Here is a 22,403-nt window from a genome sequence, read left to right as displayed (position 1 = left end):
ATATTATGAAATGGTAATGCTTCAGCAAATATGAAAATTTCTATTTATTGCAATACTTTGATCTACTGACTACCTGAATTTCAAAATAGAACAATATAAATCAGTCAAGATCTGTGAAGGATACACAACTTCACACAATAAGCCAAGGAAAGTTCCCATGTGGAGCCTCCTTCTACACCAAGGTCAAAGTCAGCCTTGCCATCGCTTCTATCCTTGCTGAATGCAAACTCTGCATGTGATTAATCCTTTTACTCACCTGCCTTTTGTTCTGGATGCTAAAATAAAACCTAAACCATATTTTGTCTTCCTGCAAGAGGCTTTGCTTTGGCCAATTTGACTTTTTTAGCCAAAACTTGTTCCCTTAATGAGGCTCCAGAAAGAAGAGTTTAAAACAATTGCTAATGACAGTGACAACTACAATACTGTGTCAAATACTGAGCAGAGGCACTTCCATAAGAAAAAAAACATTTAAGTATAAACAATTGATTAAACAGTAATCTCCTACGCTGTATATATTTTTTGTACTGAAGAGGCAAGTTGCCATATAAGCAATGTTTCAATAAACTCAGCTGACTAAAACGCTGCAGTTTCAGCGACTTCTGGAATTTCTTAGACTCAGTGTTTATAAATGATCACTTCATAAAAATCACTTTAAGTATTTTGTTAAATGTAAAGTTTTCATACAGCTTGAGTAATGAAAAAAGCTAAACATTAGCTCATACAGTGGAAATATGCAATCACTCCTTGCCAAGATAAGCATTAAATCTCCATTTGCCATTTATTATTCTTTTAAACTGAACAGAGAAGATTGTTCTTAAGAGATAGTCCAGATACAAAATCTCTACTATCCAATTACTTATGTAATCTCTTTAAACTTCTCAATGGAAGTCTCTTACTTTCTCTCATAAATCAATCTACATCAGTTGCTTTTGCGAAAAATCTTTAACATAAATATTAATACTTTTAGATATTATTTTTCCTCCATTTCTACATGATATTCTCAGGTTCCTTTGGGAAATTACTTCATGTACCATTCAAGCTTCTAAAACAAAACATACCTATTTGGAGGCTAGACTTCTCTGACTCTCCTCCTATAAGCAGTCATCTAAAGCAATTTCCAGAAGTACTGGAAAGCTTAAAAGTAAGCTTACTGTAATTAAACAAGAGTCTAACTTCTAAACTGTTGAAAATGTCATTAGGTGCCTGTCTGCGTTTTAATACTCTACAGTATATTAAGTAAAGCAGCAAAAATAAATACAATTAAAATTAACATTCAGTCAGAATGTGTATGAAGACAGAGTCCAACCTAACAAGAGGACAGATTTCCAAGCTCATGACAGCATCTGCAGACACTCAGCACGGCTAAAGATCTATCTTAGAAAGGACATGAAAAGGTTAGGGAAGAAAGAGAGGATCGTGATTATTCACAGTCCAGCAAAAATCTGTTTTCTGTGTTTTAGGCTCTGGGGATTCCATAGTAAGTCTGAGAGAAGAAGCTGGAATTTCCTGATCTGGCAGATATAACCTGGTATGGGGGAAGGATAATTCTCAAAAGAGCTTTCAAATATGGGCTTGGAATTTTGCCGGACAGAACAACGATTGATTTAAATCAGCCATAAAAAGAGATTTTATCTTCTGTTTGAGTATTTGAAATGGTAGAAGAGGAATCATCAGCATTGCATGCTTGTTTGATGAAAAAATGTATTATTTTACATTTAGTTCTAAACATTTTAATGCACTTGAGGGCTGATCATTTCACGTTTCCATTTGTCAGTGTAACAAGCATCTCTTTTTGTGCCATGCTATGAAGAACTGAACTTCAGTAGGCAAGAACAGTAAGAAAGGTAAATTTTTGCAATAAAATAAAGCATTTGCATTCTTTCCTAAAGGTGATCTGCATAGTTCTTCATTAACTTCTTCAGTATATGGTTATTTTACCCTCTCCCGACACAACTCTGTTTCATCAGTTTTTACACTAATCAAATAGTGGAAAAAAATATGCTCTTTATTGCAAATCCAATTGAAAGGGCTTAAATTCTGTCTTTTTTTCTGACTCACTGGTTCATGCCAAAGATACAAAAACGTTTCATTTTGCCTATCACATTTTCTCTCTTTCACCTTATTATTTTCTCTGCTTTAAAGTAATTATATTTATAATCACTTGTATTTACAATAAACATTGTAACGAAGTCTCTGGTTTGGTTTACATTAACTTACATAAATAGCAGTATCACTTTAAAGAAGTAGACACAACTATCAAATGGTACCAGAGTAGTCTCTGGGTACCAGCAGAGAAACAGTATTGCTCATTACTGTATTCCAACCATTACTAGCATTTCTGCATTAACACATACAAGACATTCTGTCTAGAAATAACTTCTGCCTTCAAGAACCTAATCATAACAGTAGACATCTTTTATTTGAAATCCTAGAACCCATACCCACAAAAAAACCCACCCTAAAAACCAAACACTGCCACATTTAGTTTTTTATTACATCTGGCTTCATTTGAGCACAGCCTGTAGAAGAAATGCATAGCCTTCTGCAACAGAGGCAGAGTTTGCAAAGTAACTAACAGTGCTGTAGTTTTGTGGGGTTTTTTTCCCATGCCTGGGCTGTTCTTCCTTTTGTCCCTCTAAAGCCAGCTGCTGAGAGATACACAAGGAAGCAGCAGCGCTTGGTGACCCTCACTGGCAGCCAAAGAATTAATCTGGTTGATGGAGCATGGCAATCCACTGTGCCAGCTGAAAAAAAAGCAGGCTAGAGCACTTTTTGATCCTTTCACTGGGCTTTGGGAAGACAAAATTCTCTTCCTTTCACAAACCTGACTAGGAAGCTTAACTGACGTCCAAAGGGCCTCTACTGTACTGACACTCACTGTCCTTTATGGTTGGCCCTAATGCTTGTGAATGGGTTGTAAATGAGAGGGTGCTGCAGTATGGGTATCTGCTTCAGACAGTGGGGACAGGCAAAATTATTCACGTGGTGTGATGCTCCTGTGTCACTTACTTCAGGCAGAAAGACTGTTAAGCATGTTAGCAGAGCAAAGTGGGACAGAGTACAGCTTGCAGAGCATGCTCTGCAGTTACCAGACGCAGTATGGGGGATGTCTTTAAATTCCACATGAATACAATACAAGGACTGAAACACCCCAACCCTGCCCTTAATTTCTTTCTTTCCTTCTGCTTTGCTTCCTTGAGCTGCTATATGCCTCAGAAAAAGAAAGTAGAAGGGGAAAGCAATTTCCAAGGCTAAAGGTTACCTTTGGGCAAAGGTAGCCCAAAAATACAGCTAGGGCCTTCTGAACTCAGTTTTTTGGGATCTGCAGAAGGGCCTGCCTAAGCACATCTTTGTGGCCCATGAAGCAGAATTAACACAAACTGTGCAGAGGAGATCATGATCCTTCTGCCAGTTGCTACCAATTCTAGTTGAGTTGTTAAGCTGCCAACTAGCTAAAATGTATTGTGGACTTCAGGGCATTGAAAAATGCTGCCTTCTCCTGCTGACACCACCCTTACCTACTTGTATTTATTCATTCCATAGTGATGTATTTGAACAGGCTAAGACCCATTCTTTGCATCACACTCCTATCTTCTCTTTATTCACTCAAGCTATTTTCTGAATGAAAAAATCATAGAATCATAGAATCATAGGGGTTGGAAGGGACCTCGAAAGATCATCTAGTCCAACCCCCAAAAGATCAAATGCTAGAAAGAGGGCACACAGGACATGGCACCCGAAGCTGGAAACTGCTGTTGAGAAAAATTTGAGAGGAATTTATGGAGATCACAGATAGTCTTTGATTGGTTAAATATTTCTAGTAACTGGCACACCTCTCATTGCTATCCAGAGGACAACAATTACTTTTCACAGGAATTTCTACAGCATTGCTTCTTTTTCTTAGTCTGCTCTTCCTCCCCGAACATTTTCAAAATGTTCCATTTCCAAAACTGAAACATAAGATTTTTCTGTTGCCTTGGGTTACAGCAGTTTAGGAAACAAGCCTGGGATTTTCAGGTACCTCTTGATCTCATTCATTCAGGGAAGATGGCTTTTCAACAGCACCAAGTCATTCTAAACCGAGAAAGGGAATGGAATCCGATTTTTTCACATTCCAGACCAGTACTCTGACTAACAAGCAGTAAAAATTTTCCCAGTCTTTTACACTCCCTCAATGGCCTCTGACAAAAATTTCTCATCAAAACAGAAGAATGGAACATGTTATACAGACTTATCAATACTGCAACTTCTGGGAGGGAAAAAAAAAAAAAAGGCTGTTGATTCAAAATATTTCAACCCACTTAAACTGTCACTGTCTTCTGACATTAATTTTCTCTATTTTCTTCCGTCTGTCTTGTTAGTGACAGTCCCATGAAATGTCCGCCTGTGGAAAAACATGTTGCACACTATTGTTATATTGATATTTTCAATAAGGTATCTAAGCAGTATTGCTTTTGTACACCACTTCCGTGGATGTCACTTGGAGCTTTCCCTTAACGCAGTTCATAAATTAAAGTATTTCCAGTCTGTCAATAACTACTAGTACATTATTTATTACAAACTCTAATGCTTCCAGTGGAAGAATAATGCAAAATAAACAGCATCTTTAGAACTTCCTTTAAAAGAACCATCTCTGTATATCTGAGCTTGAAATGACACGATTCTTTTAAACAAGAAGAAATTAAAGACAGAATTACTATTCTTCCTAAAATTTCAAGAATCTAAGAAACAAAACAAACCGTGCAGTACAACGAAGATTAGAAAATGCTAGGATCATCAAGAACCCCATGTAATTTAAAGCCAACTTCAAGACAGCCCCCAATCAAACCAAATATGCAGCCAGCAGGCCACTTCTTTCAAGCTTTAATCCACAGGTAGTAATTTAAAAAACAATCACAGTGGTGAATAAAAGCTGTTATGATCTATGAAGTACAGCAAGGTGCTATTCAGGAGAGTTGTTTTCAATCATCCATCTCCGAAAATGCTTTCTGGAACAAGCTTCACTTCCAAAGTCACATTTGAAGAAACAAAAAAAATCAGAACTAAATATGCTACTAGTACATTTAGTAGCAGTAATGTCAACATTACAATGCAAATATAATAGCCAACATGCAGGTATCTTTAACAGACAAACCACTAGATGTAATACAAATTTACCCACGAGATTCTAAAATTTAAGTTATTAAATGCACATGCTAATTCCTGAGTTCTGGAGATCTATTCTAATACCACACAAAGCAGAGCCAGCCTTCAAAGTGAGAAAGAAATTTAGTTTCTCTACTCTTGCTTGTAGGATTTGATAGCTGAAGCAAAATGAAGCTTTAGATAATTTTATAGACACAACTAAAGCAGACAGTGGTTAAGGTAATGCCATTATACCGCAAAACACCACTAGTAACCTCCCATTATCCTCCTGATTCCCATTCCATTATAGCACATTCTAGTCTGCTTGTCCTGCAGCTTCCTGATTATCACCTAATTTTTCCATTAAAAGCACAGGTGTTTGGGATTAGAGACTTCCTGTGAGGGTAGGGCAATAAGTACTTTCCTTTCATTTAAATACATTACACCTACACATGACTTCTTTGAAACTAGTCTTTATTTCAAAATGTTTAGTTAATTTGATTAACCTCGATAAGCCAGATTTACCCACACATGCCCAGTAAATAATGAAGGAAAAGCCTATAAAATCCTGAAATATTTACTTTTAGTAATAGCAGGCTGTCTTACCCAGAAAATATTTTTTTCCCTTTTAAAAAGGAAAATATAATTGCAGAATAGTGTACATGGGAAGGAACCTCTAAAAGTCATCTTGCTCAACATCCTGCCCAACACACGCCAACTCCGAAATCAGACCATGTTGCCGAGTCATGCTCACAACCACTCATGGCAACCTGTTTTAGTGTTTGTCCACAAATCCCAGTCTATGCTGTCAATTTTTTTTTTATTCAGTAAATCACTGCAATCCCATTTGCAATTATTTTAAAAGATCTCCTGGGATACAACTTATATACTGACTCATCCACTTGAACATAATGAACAGTATAAAGTCTATCTCCACGTTAAAAAACTGTGGTTTCCATTTAAAAAGTTAATCATCGGTTTCCTGCTGTTACTTTCACATACTTCAACATCTGTATGGAAGACCAAAGTCAGTATTCATTCAATATGCATTCTGTACCTAATTAATTCTTAGTTTCCACACCACCCAGAGACTTGCACTTTCTCAAGATGAAGTCTTCAGTACTTTTCAGTGATGTGGTAGTACTATAAGCTTTTGCCAGGATATGACCTCTAATGGGATTTTTATTCATCTTCACTCTCGCTGCTTTTAAGCTTTCCTGCTCTGGTTCACAGCTAAGTTGCACAAACAGCTGTGCAGTGCCACTGAAAGGAGGTGTGTTATACAGAAAAGGAGGAGAGGGAAGAATCTTCTGCCTTTACTAGCACAATTTTTTTTCATTAAATCAGAACTTCAGTGTCTGCTAGTCTCATTTCTCTTTCATAAATTCATCTGAGCAACAACACACCCAAATGGAGAAGTATCAACTGAATACTGGATCAAGTGTATTGTATCATGAACCATTCTATTCTCTGAAAGAACTTAAAAGATATCTTCACATGAAAATCAAATGTAACTCGACCATATAGGCAGAACTGAAATACAGTAATGCACTGATTTGTTTCTTTGAAACAGTACAGTAACATGGAATTTGTAAAATTCTCAGTCTATTTTTATGTTAAAAAAACTCAAAAGATACAGACTGTTAAGTATCATATAGAGACTCTGCCCACTCTCATCTCTACCAATTAATATTTGATTTCCACTACCTGGTATAATCTTAGGATATTTCTACAAAAGATCCAAAGGTCTCAACACTACAAGTAAAAAACCTGTCCGTAAATTGTCTACTTTGGACCTTGATGAGTTTATCCACAGCAGCAAGAAGCTCATTTACCCTCCTTCTGCATTAGCTCAGAATTCTCTTACTTCAATACAGACTCTTGAAAAGAATAGATTGTCCCGTATATGAATGGGCAGGTTTCACAAATTCCTCTGCTTACAATATAGTTTGCTTTTAGTAAAGTACCTGCACTAGGTAAACTTCCCGCTGAAAAGAATCAATGTCCTCCTTTAAGCTTATTGTCCTTCAAAATTTTTGCAAGTATCAAATCAACTTAAAGTACTATGTTTCTATATAGTTTTTCATGTCATCAAAATACCCCCATTAGGACATTACTACCTTCAAGGCCACACAAAACTTTTTGTGATATTTGAATGTTACTGTGTTCATCAATGTAACATCAGCTTTAAACATTACTGGATGTCTCAGATGGGTACCATTCACACCTAAGGAAAATGAGAGCATTTGGATAAAGTTCTAATACTGGAGATTTAAAAAAAATATTTCAAAGTACTACTATTAATGAGACCTTATTCCCAAAACATCCATTAGAAACCTACTACCTCTGATAAGTACTGTCACCCCTCAACACCAGACACCTGCAGTAAAACCATTTCACAAGAACTCCAGGCAGCTGGCTGAAGCTGCTTAACTAGCACCTGACAGATCTAGAATAAAATTTTAAAATACATTGTCTATTTTGGGAGCAGTACTTTGCTTTTTACCTTTTTTTTTAACTTTTTTTTTTTTTAAGCATTCTTCATACATTTTTAAAATATTGGCCACATTAGGCAACAAAACCATGACCAGAAACAAGACCTCTCAACTCTTCAGCAAAACCTTACTGGCAAGAAAGAACATAAAATATCAAACAGCTTCTAAAGATTTTTGAGTCAAAACTCTTAACTGTTCTACAGTTCTCCTCAAAGCTTATTTTCTTGCCAAAATCTTCCTTGGAAATACAAAGTTTTGATGGCTTACATGTATTCTGAGCAAATGGGCCAGGCAGATCCTAAATACAAATCAGCAACCTGCCACAGCACAGAAGTCCATACCTCAATTTAGATTATCGTAAGCCATGCTAGCCAATGAGGTAGAACAACCACCAGACTAGCAAGCTAGAACATAAACAAGAACCAAAAAGCCTAATCCATTTCACCATAATAATTTGCCTTGCTATGAGCAATTCACCTTTGTTAATTTAGCTAACACAGCAGTGTAACCAATTAATGACTCCTTAACAAACTTCAAACTTTAAGTTCATTGAAGTCTTTCTCTCAAAGAGCAGATATAAAAAGAGAGTCTAGGGATTATAAATAAAAGGGGAAACAGAAAATAAACACACCAAGCTCAGAAATGTGAACAAATAATCTGTTTACTGTGCAAGTTCCTGTGTATTAAGCTTTACTTACTGCAGTAGTAAAGCAGTGACCACACTAGCCTGACTAACAGGCTTACAGCGTTTGTGTGCTTTGCTGCATCCCATAATTTCTCTAGTCATTCAAACACTATTTCAAGAATGTCCTGTAGAGGTCTCAGATGATTATTCACACCCATAGCATTCTTCTGTTCACCAGAATGACTGTAAATGTGTTAACAGTTCATTTCAAACATTGCAATACTCAAAACATGACAGAAAGATCTCTTTATTCCTTGTCAGATTGCTAACTTGAGTGGCATCCTCTTATGTACAGTAATTTACTACTCAATGCTTCAGCAAAATATATTTTAAATATTTAATGCTTCCATTTCAAATTATCCTTCATGCTATAACCCACTAAAGCACCACCTCAGCCTGCCACTTCTGCACAAAACAAAGCTGGCAACTGCAAAAGAATGTGGGAAATACAAAAACTTTGGCAAGACTCCTACAGTCCAGGAACATTAAGATATGGAAACACAGAAGAAAAGACTTCAATCTCTGGGGCTTCTCTACAGGTCTACATTCCAATTCAGTAAATTAAAGGGAACACTATTATTTACTTCAGAAGGGTGAAATTCAAGTCAGAGCCTGAAAGATCACATCATCTGAGCAATATCTTGTTTATTTCACTCCAACTCTGTTGACATTCCAATTCCAGTTTTGGCAGTCTGTCACTGTTCACTCTGGAATTTAGTACTAAATAGTTTTGTGCCTTAAACTCGTACCATTAACTTATTTTGCAAATCTCTCTGGCAGGAGTCCATAGCCCTCCTAACTAAAATTGTTCACCACTGTACAATTCCAAACTATAAGGGGGGGTGGAAGTGCAAATCTTTGCACTAAAAATTACAACTAAAAAAAAAAACCCAAACCCAACTATTTAGGTCAGGCCCTGCGGACAATAAACTGTCCATTACTGGGAATGGGATTAAAGTCAGTGCAATGTCTCAGGAAAAAAATGCAACCATACATAATATTTGCAAGATCATAACTGCAAATTTATCACAAATCGCTGTGCAAGATGGCATGTGTTGTAAGACAGCCGATGACATTGATCTGAAAATACACTGCATTTTTCTTTTTGGTTATATGTGAATACACTGCGAATACCTTGTATAGATCTTGGGAATGTGGGGATCAGATATGGTTGGACAGAGGGCTTAGGTACTCCTGGGAGCACACCCCCAACGGTACACAAAAAGCATAACTAAGTCTCATACAGTCAGCAAGGCAGAACTATGACCTAACTTCTGTCAAAGTTTTAAAAATAAATAAAGAACATAAATAATGTGTTAATATGTTCCTACTCAGGCATCACTTCCTAAAGAAATTAAGCTACTAAGCTTCTGAACTTCTGAAGGCTGTTTCTCACAGGATGCTTGTTCTTTAAACATAACAAAAAAATTATATTACATTATTTGGTGCTGTACCAAAAAATCATGTATACAAAAATACCTCAAAAGCTAGATATTCAGAGTGTAAACCAAGACAGAAAAAAGGTTTTAAGATTTAATCCAAACCCCAATTAACAACACACATCTGACAAGAGAAGTATAAGTACACTTTGAGTGGTGGATGATTTATGGGACAGAAATGTCACTTAGCTCACAAGTTTTGATCATACATACCTCAGACAAAAACACCAAAGACTAAATACAGGTCAAAGAGCTTTATAAGCAACACTAACCACAGACTATTTAGCAGAAGCAAAGTCCATTAGATTCCATTACATATCCCAGTTTCCCCACTGCCCTCCCAAAAGCAAGAAAAACATTCAAATGTTCCCTCCCTAGTTTAGCTCCCAGCTACTCCAGCCTTACTGCACTATACACCTTTCTCCATTATATCGAACAGAAACCAAAATCAGCACCCCCTGATCAGGCTCTGCATTGGTCAGATTACCACAAAGACAGCAGTACACATCTAGACGTTCTATGCAACCAGAACACCTCGTGAAGATGAATCACAGCATAAGACTGCAATCATTTGCTAATTAACAACATTTTAAAAATGTAGTTAATAAATCTGAATCACATCTCTCTCTCTGATGCACAGTAACTTCTTATTAACCAAATGGAATTTTGCACAGGGTTATTTCTAAAAGGAATGAAGAGTTTTCACAAAGACATTTTGTTAACACAGGTGAAAAGGCAGAAAGTTTGAAGTCTACAAGAACATTTTTAACATAATCAAGGAGAGCTGAATTAAGAATGAAGGAACTAGGCTTTGCATAAGGATGCTCTTTTTCAGTCAGATCATCAGGCCATGAGATGGCACTTCTGGACTTCACAACAGTTTAACTACTGACAGTATTAAACAAAGGAAAAAAAAAAACAGCCCTTGTTTCCTCATCATAAACAAATAAATGCCTTTCCCTGACAATTATCTGCAATTCACTACAACCAGTGAGCAGTTACAGTGCCCAGTTTTTTAGCTGAAGTAGGCCATACCTCCTCTTCTGGAAGCATTAGAGAACCACACAGCAAAACACTCTATCCTCTGATGACAAGAACTATCCCAGAGAATGATGGGCAGAAGCAGACAGAATTGTTCCTGTACAGCGAGATCCAAATAAATACACTGCCATACAGCTATACGACAGGGGACACCTGTGCTGTGGTCAAACCCTGTTACCTGACAAGACACTACTTAAGACCTAGGCCTGCCTCATAGCTAAAAGGCAGGCACTATTCATCAGACGTTGGCCATATTTACTACCATATGGCATTATGTGTTTGTACACAATCTGTCAAGTATCAAAAGTTCATCTGCCACAGGTCAGACCTGTTGGCCATAACATATGCTTATCTGGACAAGACTACAATTTAGCACTTAAAAGTACTTTAAAAATAAACAGTGGGTGTGTGAAGTACTGTTTCTTCATTGACACTTCAGAAAAGTTTCTAATATAAAGACAGTGTTCCAGCAGGACTTAGCTAAAAGTACAGATTCTTCTAGATCTTTTCCTCTACACTGAAAGTTAAAAAAAAAAAAAAGTGGTATTTCTAGACACTGAAAGCCTGATTATCACAAAAAACATCATATTATGGAAGGCATCCCAGTATGGTTGGGTTTTTTTTGTTTTTCAAATAAAGACTGAAGTTTAATTTAATGAATTGAGAAAAAACAGCACATATATCAAAGCAGGTCCAACCTACAGTACTGTATAGCACATAGCAAGATTATGCAGAAGTTTGAGTTTGTTATCCCAGGACAATTAAGTCTTTACATACCCAAACAATTACTTTGAATACAGTATGTATTCAGAGTTGATGAGATAAAGTTGCCCTTCTTCAAGTACACATAGTATCCAAGTTCAAAGGATAGTATCTGATCTTGTTCTGTGAGATGTAAATGATTGTTTCAGTTGACAGAATACAGCACTGACAGCCTCTAGCCCAAAGTCCTAACCAACCAAAAAATTCCAAAACCAAATTAGCCTTAAAAAGTACATTTGCAGAAGGATGAGAGGAGTAATCTCTCCTCAAGAAGCTCTCTCATTAGCATTTTAAAAACAGATGCCAGAGATTGACTTAATCAGGTAGGAACTTCACTATCACTGATGATTTTGCACAGAAAAAGCCACTGAGAAGAGCAACAGTATTCAGCAACATTCCAAACTCGACACCTACAAAGCAAAATCCTACAAAATACTCAAGCAACATGAAAGGGAAACCATAACTACTGTATCACTCCTCTTTTCAGCCACTAGCTGCTACTTTCAAATGAAGGAGTAATTTTGTCCATATAGATGACTCCCTCAAATAAATGAAGACAAATGGCTCCACTTGCTTCACACAAAAGAAGATTTAAAGTCTTGAATTACACCATCATTCTGGTGAGATACTTCACAGCTGAGCCTAAAGCACCTTTTATGAATAATTAGGAAAAAATGCACCGATGTATAAGAATATTTTCTGCTCTGCTTTCATACACAGTAGAAATTCGCTATTCATAAGCATATTGTTAACAGCAGCACATTCCCAGAAGACAGTATCTAATTCTGCAACTCTGCGTTAACAAAATTTCTCCTCAGTAGCAACTTCACAGTAACAAACATTTTAAAAGTCAGTAAAAAGTTTGTAACATCATAAAGGTTTCTTGGTGACAGGAAACATGCTTAGGATCAAGATACTTGTGACAGTTGTACTGCTGGTTCACAGGAAAGCAAAGGTGAACACAATGACACACACAAGAAAACAACAGAGAAAGCCAACAAATTAAATGGACACCTAAGAAGACAGTTCCATGGCAGATAGGATTGATCTACATCTAGATCTACATATTGATCTACATCTACAGCACCAGTCATCCCTTTTGCTCCCAGCTCTGGATTTGTCTCCTGCCTCACATCAGCACTAATACCCATTCAGTGACACAAACTCATTCACACACATTCATTCTGCTGGAAAACAACCTAAAACCAACGGGCTGCATTTTAGCTAAATCATCTCCTGAAGTAAGTTTAGTATTTGCTAGCAGGAGATGAAGAGGGAAACAGAACTGTGGCAGTCCAGACCCAGTAGGCTGCACTACCCCTCTACAGCCCTTTTCCCTTGCAGATTGCTGTAACAGGAACTTTACATGTCCCATCCTAACAGTTGTGGATTCTCAGCAGTTTCTATTTGTGCCTTTGAGAAAATGTGTCACCATTGAAGCATTACTATACGTCAGTCCATTTTAATCTTTTCCATTACCTCCATGAGTATTCTTCTAGTTTTTAGTCATTGGTGATATAAAAATTATGAAATCTCAAAGGATCCATAATGACACCAAGCTGGGAGGAGTGGCTGACACACCAGAAGGCTGTGCTGCCATTCAGAGAGACTTAGACAGGCTGAAGACTTGGGCGGGGAAAAACCTGATGAAGTTTAACAAGAGCAAGTGTAGAGTTTTGCATTTGGGGAAGAAAAACGCCATGCACCAGTACAGGTTGGGGGCTGACCTGCTGGAGAGCAGTGTAGGTGAAAGGGACCTGGGGGTCATGGTAGACAGGAGGATGACCATGAGCCAGCAATGTGCCCTTGTGGCTAAGAAGGCCAATGGCATCCTGGGGTGTATTAGAAAGGGTGTGGTTAGTAAGTCAAGAGAGGTTCTCCTCCCCCTCTATTCTGCATTGGTGAGGCCACATCTGGAATATTGTGTCCAGTTCTGGGCCCCTCAGTTCAAGAAGGACAGGGAAGTGCTTGAAAGAGTCCAGCGCAGAGCCACAAGGATGATTAAGGGAGTGGAACATCTCCCTTATGAGGAAAGGCTGAGGGAGCTGGGTCTCTTTAGTTTGGAGAAAAGGAGACTGAGGGGGGACCTCATCAATGTTTACAAATATGTAAAGGGTGAGTGTCAAGAAGATGGAGTTAAGCTTTTTTCGGTGATGACCAGTGATAGGACAAGGAGTAATGGATACAAATTGGAGCATAGTAGGTTTAAGATGAATATCAGGAAAAATTTTTTTACTGTAAGAGTGACAGAGCACTGGAACAGGCTGCCCAGAGAGGTTGTGGAGTCTCCTTCGCTGGAGACATTCAAAACCCGCCTGGACGCCTTCCTGTGTGATGTACTCTAGGTGACCCTGCTCTGGCGGGGGTGTTGGACTAGATGATCTTTCGAGGTCCCTTCCAACCCCTAGGATTCTATGATTCTATGATTCTATGATTTTTTAGGCTAAAGAGTAGCAAGAAAACAAAAACTAAAGCTATTTCAGAAAATTTAACCTGTCTCTACATGTTACAAACTTCAGTAAATGGAAGTAGAGAAAATCTCTTAAATTATTAGAATAACCTTAATAACATGTTCAAAACATAGAATTTTAACCAAAGAGTTGAACACAGATTATTAAACTGAAGAAAAATAAGAATTCCTAATGTAATCTGTACATTAGTATCTCTAAAGTTGTACATAATTTGCCCTACTTTATCTCTATATTGATCCTTACCTGTAAAAATGAAAACTTCTTTCACAGCCATTACTTCAAACCAAAGCCAGTTCCCCTTCTCTGAAAATAAAAGATCGTTCTGAAGGACTCCTCCTTTTAACTATATTGTAGTAAGACAACATCTCCAGCAAACTGCTCAGCTCCACTCATTTGGGAAAAGGTCTATTATCCTTCATGTGTACAGCTTCTCATTAAGGCTTGCGTTGTATGACAACTGCAGTAATACTCTATTCTAAGTCAAGATAGATTTTAATCAAAATAGCTCCAGTGGTCAAGTACTACAGATATTGGTCTGGATAAACCACAGCCTAGACCAGTTGCCCCACTTTACATACCAGATCACAGTCCTTGGCTATAAGCAATGGTACATGCTTTGCCCACATAAGCAAATACTCTCTAGCATTTCCTGACTTGTTAACTTCACATACTCTGAAATGAAAGATATAATGCAGCCCTGTCACTTCTAGAGAGAGAATAAAAGCATTACCTGTTACCAAAGGCATTTTCACTAATGCTAGAATCAACACACAGCCCCAAGCAAATGGCAAACCGGTTGAAAAACCCACATACACATTCACTATGTATTTTAACAGTGTCTGATGCTATCACAGCTGTATTAGCACTGTAATATTAGAATTCTACTTTACACTGGATAAACAAATGAAGGTGTCAGAAGTTCAGACACAACTAGTCTCTCATTCCAAGTTCAGTACTTGCATCACAGGTTTTATTTTGAATAAATATACATCAATTAAGTAAAATAAGTTCCTAGTCTGTCACTGAAACCAGAATGAGATACCAGACAGTTTCACCAGGAACATACACATTCCTGAGCAGACAAGGACATGAGAAAAATTATGTGAAATTAGGACAGAAAATAGCAAATTATATTACAGGATGAAAGAAGGCAGAAAAAGATATTCAAGGGAAACAAAAAAAAAAGATTGTCCGATCTCACTACTGGATTATTGCATGTTGTACACCTTGGCATGTGATCAAACGACGCTTTACTGATTTTCAAAAATAAGCAGGTGATTATTATTATGGTCAGAATTTCACAAGGTGTGTTGAGGCAATCATTTAACAGCTCTATGCTGCCATAAATGTAAAATCCCCCTCCCTCCTTAGCTATTAACAAGGCAAAATAAAGGGAATGAGAAAGGGAACCTTTCAGTGATGGTTTGACATTAAGTTCTTTCTTAGCAAACAGCAGCCTAAAGAAAGAATTTATCAGGTAGTTGCTCTAGTTGTTGTTTAAATCAGCAATTATGAGATTTGCACTTAAAGCAGAATTAAGAGCCATCCCTTTCAAAATGTCATGACTAACACACTGATTTATCATAATTATTCTTCAAAGAACAGATGTATCATACTCCTATTTCTTACCTAAATTTTGTTTCCTCCCTCCCATCCAGGAGTTTTACAGTCTCAGAATTCTTTCCTATTTCAGCTGAAGTCCTTCAATCACCGATTTCACACAGAACTGTACTTGCTTCAGACACCAGACACTTCAGATAAAGGTTATTCTACTCATCTTTCACAACACAGCTTACTTCTATGCAAAAAAAGAATTTATTCAGATGTATTTTCCAGCCTCTGAGGATGCCTCCCATCCTCAGAGGAATGCTACTCCCTTCTCTGCTGACCTCTTATTTGCTACCTGTAACTTTTACCAACGCAGTATTTTATACACCTCCTAGTCCTCCAAGTCTCCACTGTAACTGGGAGCCTCCTACCACACCTGCCTGAGCTATGGTAGTGCCCAGGAAAGAGACAGGATCAAAGTCCCACTGCTCAAGTAACTTCAGCCTCCGTATCTTCCCTCCTCATGGCCTCTGCTGTTCACAGGACAAGAAAAATCAAGTTCCAGTGAAAAACGGCCCTCCTTTTCTACGGGAAAAGGGCACACAATGTTTAATTGCTGAAACCTAATAAAGATTCTAAACCTTGCACAAGTTACAGTATTCCATTATAAAAATGGTTGTTTTCACCTCCCCAAAAGATGAACGCAGCAACAGAAACTGTATTCCCTCTCCACATCACCACAAAGAAAACTCTTTCACAATCTCTTAACTTGTAAAGTTCTCCAATTTCCGCACATCTGATGTTTCTCAAGCACCTTCTTGATTATATAGTTACCAAGTATTCTAGAAACATTCTAGCAAAAGTATAGTACAAACTATATCAAATGTACAAAAATATATTTTAAACATTTTTCTCCTGAGCGGAAAAAGAAGTCAAGAGGGGGCAGAAAGAAAGGATAGTTTTACTTTCATAGCAGCTTACTACTCTGACAAGAGTGCAGCTAAACATTTAAATAAACATCATTTGCAGCTTCAGAATTTGTCATGTGAAACTCTTTTTAGACAAGCTAAACATATATAAAAAAATACATGTTTTGAATCAGTGGTGATCAGCAATGGAGCATGGACAATTTACTATGTAGGAATCAAGATATGAGGAGAAGCCTTGCATTCTTGGTGAGAAAATTATCCAGCTACTGAAGATCTGAGGGTACTGAGATTCCTGTCTCCTATGCCATTCCTCCTTGGTGCTCTACTCCGCTGGTTTCACTAAAGAATACAGGAAAAATGTGTTGAACAATGCAAAATCTAAAACATTTTTCTTTTCAAATTTCTATTTCCATTCCAAGCCACTCTTAATTGACTATCAGAGAAAACTCCACACCAACACCTTACCGTAACTCAATATCCCAGGAAGTTGAAAGAGTTCCGCGGAACTTCAACAGTATGAATTCCTCTTACCCTTCCTGACCTTTTCATCTGGCTCATCCTCTTCAATGCATGATTGCCTTTTTACAACTTTGTCAAGCAGTAGCAGGATACAATTGATATTTTGGCCTATTTCCCTTCTTACAATAAACCAGTTTCAGAAAAACTGTCATGATCAGCAAGTTCCCGGTTTGCTGCAGCTTGGAGGAGTCATGAACAAAGAAATAACATCTACTTATTTAATGAGTGAAAATGCTACGACAGCTCCCCACGTTTTTTGCTTTTATATTTCTCTTCCTCACACTTCACAGCTTAAAGTGCTCCCCCTTTTGGGCCACCAGTCTTCAAAACAAATGAAGGCAGTATCCTAAGTGTTTGGAGAGAAAAATCACTGTTGAGGAGGGAAAGCGTTAAAAAGCCCTGAAGAACAGAGCAATTCAAATAGCTTCCACAACACTCCTAAAACACAAGCCGAATCACACTTGCACTTACAAGTGTGAGATTCCCTAATGTCAATGGGATTACTCAGATAAATGAAGTGGTCAAAACTTGAGTCCCAAGCTTGAAGCTGATGCAAGTTGTTTTCACAACTGTACACAAGGCTATCACTATATTGACAGACATGCACCATACAAGCAGTAACAAATACATGAAAAAGCACCACTGTATTAAAACAAACAAACAAACAAACAAACTCTACACCTGGAACTTCCCAAGAAGCTTTGAAATACGACATTTTCAACCGTCAACTTATTTCTAGACATGAGTATTTAAAACCAGTAAAAAGAGGTTCCTGATTGTGCTCAAACACACCTGGCAACCCACAGACATACAGCTGATGTCTCACAGCACAAGCCTTCAGTATTTTCATCTTCTAAATCAGAGGATTTAAAGTTTTAAAACATCAAGCTTAACTTTCCTGTGTAATCATCCAGAGAATGCAGTGTAACAACAGCAGAAGGAATACTGTCCATAAAAACATATCTATTCTACTTTTGCTTTACCAACTGAAGGTTTTAGGAGCCCATATACTATAATACTTCATAAGTACATTCTGAAAACTTTATGACCTCCATCAGAGAAAGCAGTTGAGAAAAAGTCTTCAAGTAACATCAGACAAGGGAACGTGTTTTTAGTCTTTCTGTAGAATCCACTACCTTCATTTTTCACAATTTAAGATAAGTTTTAAAAACTGCATAAATCCAGATTTTATGGTATTGACAAACTTGGAAGATCACTTTTCATTTTTTCTGTCAGCAAGCCCTAATTATGTCCTGTATGGTTTCCAGACACATTTTCTCTAAATACATGGAAGTTAGAATGGAATCTAGAGCAAAGACACCACAGGACTTTCACGCATTTCTTACTTTTCCAAACCAGGTCACCAATATAAACACAGGTTTTGTAAATACCAATATTGTAACCAGCACATTAAATGGGTTTCTCAGTCTCTGTGCAGGCAACTCAGCTTCACAGTTGAGCCATGTACACTGAAGTATGGATACTCTCAAGCACCTAGGGCAAAATCCCTGTTCTGCATGACTGACACAGGTTAACAATTATTTCAAACACCGCTCTTTCTGAAAAAAATTCTTTACTTCCTCAGTTCTCACTACAGATTATCAAGTCTCAAGGCTTGATTTCTTTTCCACCTGTAATCAAGGTATTATAGGTTTGCAAACACACAAGTGTTACTTCACTGTCTACTCTGTTAACGTGAGTGAAGACTCAAATTTTACCACCAAATATGAATATTCTTGAACTTTTCAGGACTACTGCTACTACAGAATACGAAAAAATAATTAAATTACTATACACATAAGGCATTATTATAACTGGTACACTCCCACGTTATACTTGGCTTTTTCTCAATCATACCTTCTTGTGTTTTGCATTGCAAACAAATTAAAATCTAAAACTAAACAAAACTTCAAATCCACTATTTCTAGAGACAGCAAAGCCAGAAGTTTTTATTGTCTGCAGTAAAAAAATAAATCATCACCTGAAAAGGCCATGTGTAATAATAATTAACATTGCCCTGTATACCTTACCGCCTCTCTAATATTTACAAGGTATTTAGCACGTTTTGAAGTACAAAGGTATGCAAGCATTAAGTCTGCCTTTACTGGAATTTGCTGTTATAGCAAGCAGGACAGAGAAGGAGGCCTAACACAGGATATGATGCTTGTCAAAACTTTCCCTATGCGACTTGGAGCCAGCAAGCTTCGTCACAACTACCTTTTCTAATTTGACCAGAGAAATATAAACCAAGGCCTTCATTTATAATTCAGTGCAACTTGTTCCATACATTTATAATGTCTTTTTAAAGTTTTTGATAATCAGACTACATTGTTTTCCATAGTAACATTGTACTTAATAACAAAGTTTTGGGCTTTAATTACTTTTTAGGACCGTTTTGAACAAAATACACGTTTTACAATAAGCATCTTGGGTGCCTATTACCCAGCTACTAGAAACAGCCATTGAAGCCTTCCCAAAGAGCCGGAATCCCTCCCTAGCTGAAAGACCTGCCCTGCTGACGCCTGGGAGAGAAGCCTTCGCGCTGGCTACCTCGCTCCCTGAAGCACTGTCAGAGGAGGTTTGCGGCGTTCAGCCCTGGCAAGGCCAGCAAACAGCCCGGGACTGGGGCTCACTGGGGCTTGCTGACGCCTCTAGCCGAGCACACGAGGCCTCCGCCAGAGCCAGCGCCAGCAGCCGGCACCTCTCCGGCCAGGCGGGCGGGGCCGGCGGTCCCCAGGGCCGGGGGAGAAGCCGCCTGCGGGACGCTCCGCCGGGAAGGAGGGAGGGAGAGAGCCCGCGCAGCAGCGCCCAGGGAAGAGGGGTGGCGAAGAGCCAGCAGCTCTGGTCTGGGAGGGACTCGCAAACCTCGGTACCTGTCGGGAGCTCCTCAAACGCCAGCAACTCCCGCCGCCTCCGGGAAAAGCTCAACAGGCTCTTCCCCCCCAACATCAGCTCACGCAGCGGGCTGAACAAACAGGCTGAGCCCGTGCCGGTGGGAAGGGGGCACGGCGCGCCCGGCTGCACACAAGCGCTTCCCCCGCTCTCCCCGTGCCAGGCGGAGCAGCCCCGGCCCCGGCCCCGGCCCAGCCCCCGCCCCGCAGCCGCCCCGCGCCCGGGGGCCCGCAGCGCCGCCCCGCGCCCACCCCCGCCCCGGGCCCCGGCGCCTCCCCGCCCGCGCACCCACCTGTCCCGGGGGTCGATCCAGCTGGTCTGCTTGGTGTTGTGGTCGATGTAGAAGACTTTGCCGTCGTAATCTCTCGCCTCTTCCCAGCCATCGGGTAAAGGGAGCTGCCCGTTCCCCGCTTTCCTAGGCATGGTAGGGCGGCGGGGCTGGCTGCTCCATAGAGACAGAAAGAAAGACGGGAAGCGGGAAAAGTTCCCACCCGAGCCGGGGGCACGGAGCGGGGCCGGGAGGCAGGGAGCGGGCCGCCGGCGGAAGCCCGGGAACGCCGTCCTGCGCGGCCGGCTCTCAGCGCCCCATGGCGGGGCTGCCGCCCTGCCCGCGCCGCGGCAGCCCGGGCCAGGGGTGCCGGCCGAGCCCAGCTGCCGTCTGGGCGCCGAGAGCCCGGCTGAGCCCCGGGCGGCCGCGGACACCGCTCATTAGCATGAGATTAGCATCCATCTCATCTGCATGCACATTCCTCCCGCCGCATTCCTCAGGGTTAACCCTGCCGGTGCTGCCGCCGGGCTGGGCAGGGCAGGGCAGGCCCCGGCCGTGGAGCCGGGACGGAAAACGAGGAGCGCCGGGGGCGAGCCGGAGGGCAGGAGGGGACGAGGGCAGCGAGGGCGCCCGGGCCCCTCCTGCTTGCAAGCAAGCGCTGCCCGCGGCGCGCAGGGGCCCGGGCGGTGCGAGGGCAGGCACAGCCGCCTGGGGGGACGGCAGCCCCGGCCGGGCTCCCGCGCTCCTGCCGCAGGCTGCGGGTCCCGGGCACCCAGGCGCTCCAGCCACGTCCCGCAGCCCTCCTGAGCAGCTGGGAGGGCGCGGGAGCCCCGCAGGCACCGCCGGGGAGGGCGGAGCGCAGGCCCGGGGCGCTGAGGGCTGCCGGCCCTTTGTCCGCCCGGCCCGGCCCGGGGGGGCGCGGGGATCGCGCCCCAGGAAAGGGCGGTGTTCCTGCTGCCTCCGAGGCCCGAGTCGTGGCGGTGTCGAGAGTTTTCTTTCCCTCCCTTCGCGTCCTACTGACATCGCTTCGCCTCCTTGTGAGCTCCCGCTAAACTCCAGCGAGGCTCAAGGGTTCCTGGAAAGGACCTTGACATTTAAAATACCTGAGTTCAAAATTCAAATGAAAAGGGAACCCTGAAAATACCTAAACTTACTGCCTGCTTTTTTTTTTTTGCTTTTTTTTTTTTTTGCTTTTTAACCCGAAGCACCACTGGAGAAGGTGTGCATGCACCACTGGTGCCCTGAGCTGTTCTGACCTAAAAAGCAGGCAGCAAAAGTGTAGCAACCAGGTGTGAATTACTGTGCGTTTATCTCACCTTTGCCACAGGAGAAGAGTACTCCAGGCTGGTTACCATGGTTCAGCTGATAGAAGGTAACTTAATGAGCTCTGTTAATTTGCATGTGTATCTGATTCCCAAGATCTGGCATCAGATCATAGAACACTTATGGAGCAATATAACTCCCTAGTGTAGTGGCTAAGACTCCTTGGCAACACAGGTTTCAGTCCCTGTCTCCTAGGATGTTTCATTTCTTTTCAATTCAAGTTACTGGTTTAAAGAGGTAAAATTTTCCTGGCAGAGAATGTCTGGGACCCAGAGCTGTCTTTTTTTTTTTTTTTTTTTTTTTTTTTTAATTTGGATATCTACTCCATTATAGCTATCTTTAGCATTCAGCTCTATGAATTATTCTTCTGAGACAATTTACACTTATTAAGTACTGGGCTTGTTCACTGCATGACAAGTTTTTGGATTTGGACTTGATGATCTTAGAAGGCTTTTCCAACATTAATGATTCTATAATGATTCTATGATTCCACTTCAGAGGCTGCATAGCTCACAGTTAGGCACTGCAGTAACTAATTTACAGGTGTCTATGTCCCATTGCTGAATCTGCTCCTAAATAGAAAAAAATACTACCAAGATATTATTTTAGTTTAGCTAATTGCCAGTCTCGTGGAGTGAAGGCCTTTAGTATTTCAGTCATTCTGCTTATATTATTTTGTAAAACTGTCTCTGCAAATGGCTCATATGCTTCCCCAAAATACCTGAATGCTGAGCTCCAGACTCTTTTGAAGATTTTATTTTACTTCTAGTGCATTAAGGTAATGTGCAGTGAAACTGCATGAACTAGGCCCTGGTGGTTTATAGTGGAGAAAAAACTGAGCCATTCTGACTTCTGGGTATCTGTAAGAGTTCAACCACTTAGGGAAAGCAAGGGGATCATTGCCTAT

At 40.3% G+C, this 22,403-nt stretch overlaps 1 protein-coding gene across 2 annotated transcripts in view; it reads right to left on the bottom strand.

The window, feature by feature from the left end:
• WWC2 (WW and C2 domain containing 2) overlaps positions 1 to 20,558 on the bottom strand; it is a 102,783-nt gene extending 82,225 nt beyond the window's left edge. For both annotated transcript variants that reach the window (XR_007889252.1, XM_051616889.1), the window contains exon 1: positions 20,198 to 20,558. Coding sequence is in view for 1 of the 2 variants with exons in the window: in XM_051616889.1 (XP_051472849.1) it covers positions 20,198 to 20,328 (131 nt within the window). In the remaining variant the exon portion in view is untranslated. The remainder of the gene's footprint in view (positions 1 to 20,197) is intronic.
• Positions 20,559 to 22,403: the final 1,845 nt, after the last annotated feature.

Source organism: Apus apus, chromosome 4 (genome assembly GCF_020740795.1).
Source record: "Apus apus isolate bApuApu2 chromosome 4, bApuApu2.pri.cur, whole genome shotgun sequence".
In the NCBI taxonomy this organism is placed as follows: Eukaryota; Metazoa; Chordata; class Aves; order Apodiformes; family Apodidae; genus Apus; species Apus apus.
This window is presented reverse-complemented; position numbering and strand designations above follow the sequence as displayed.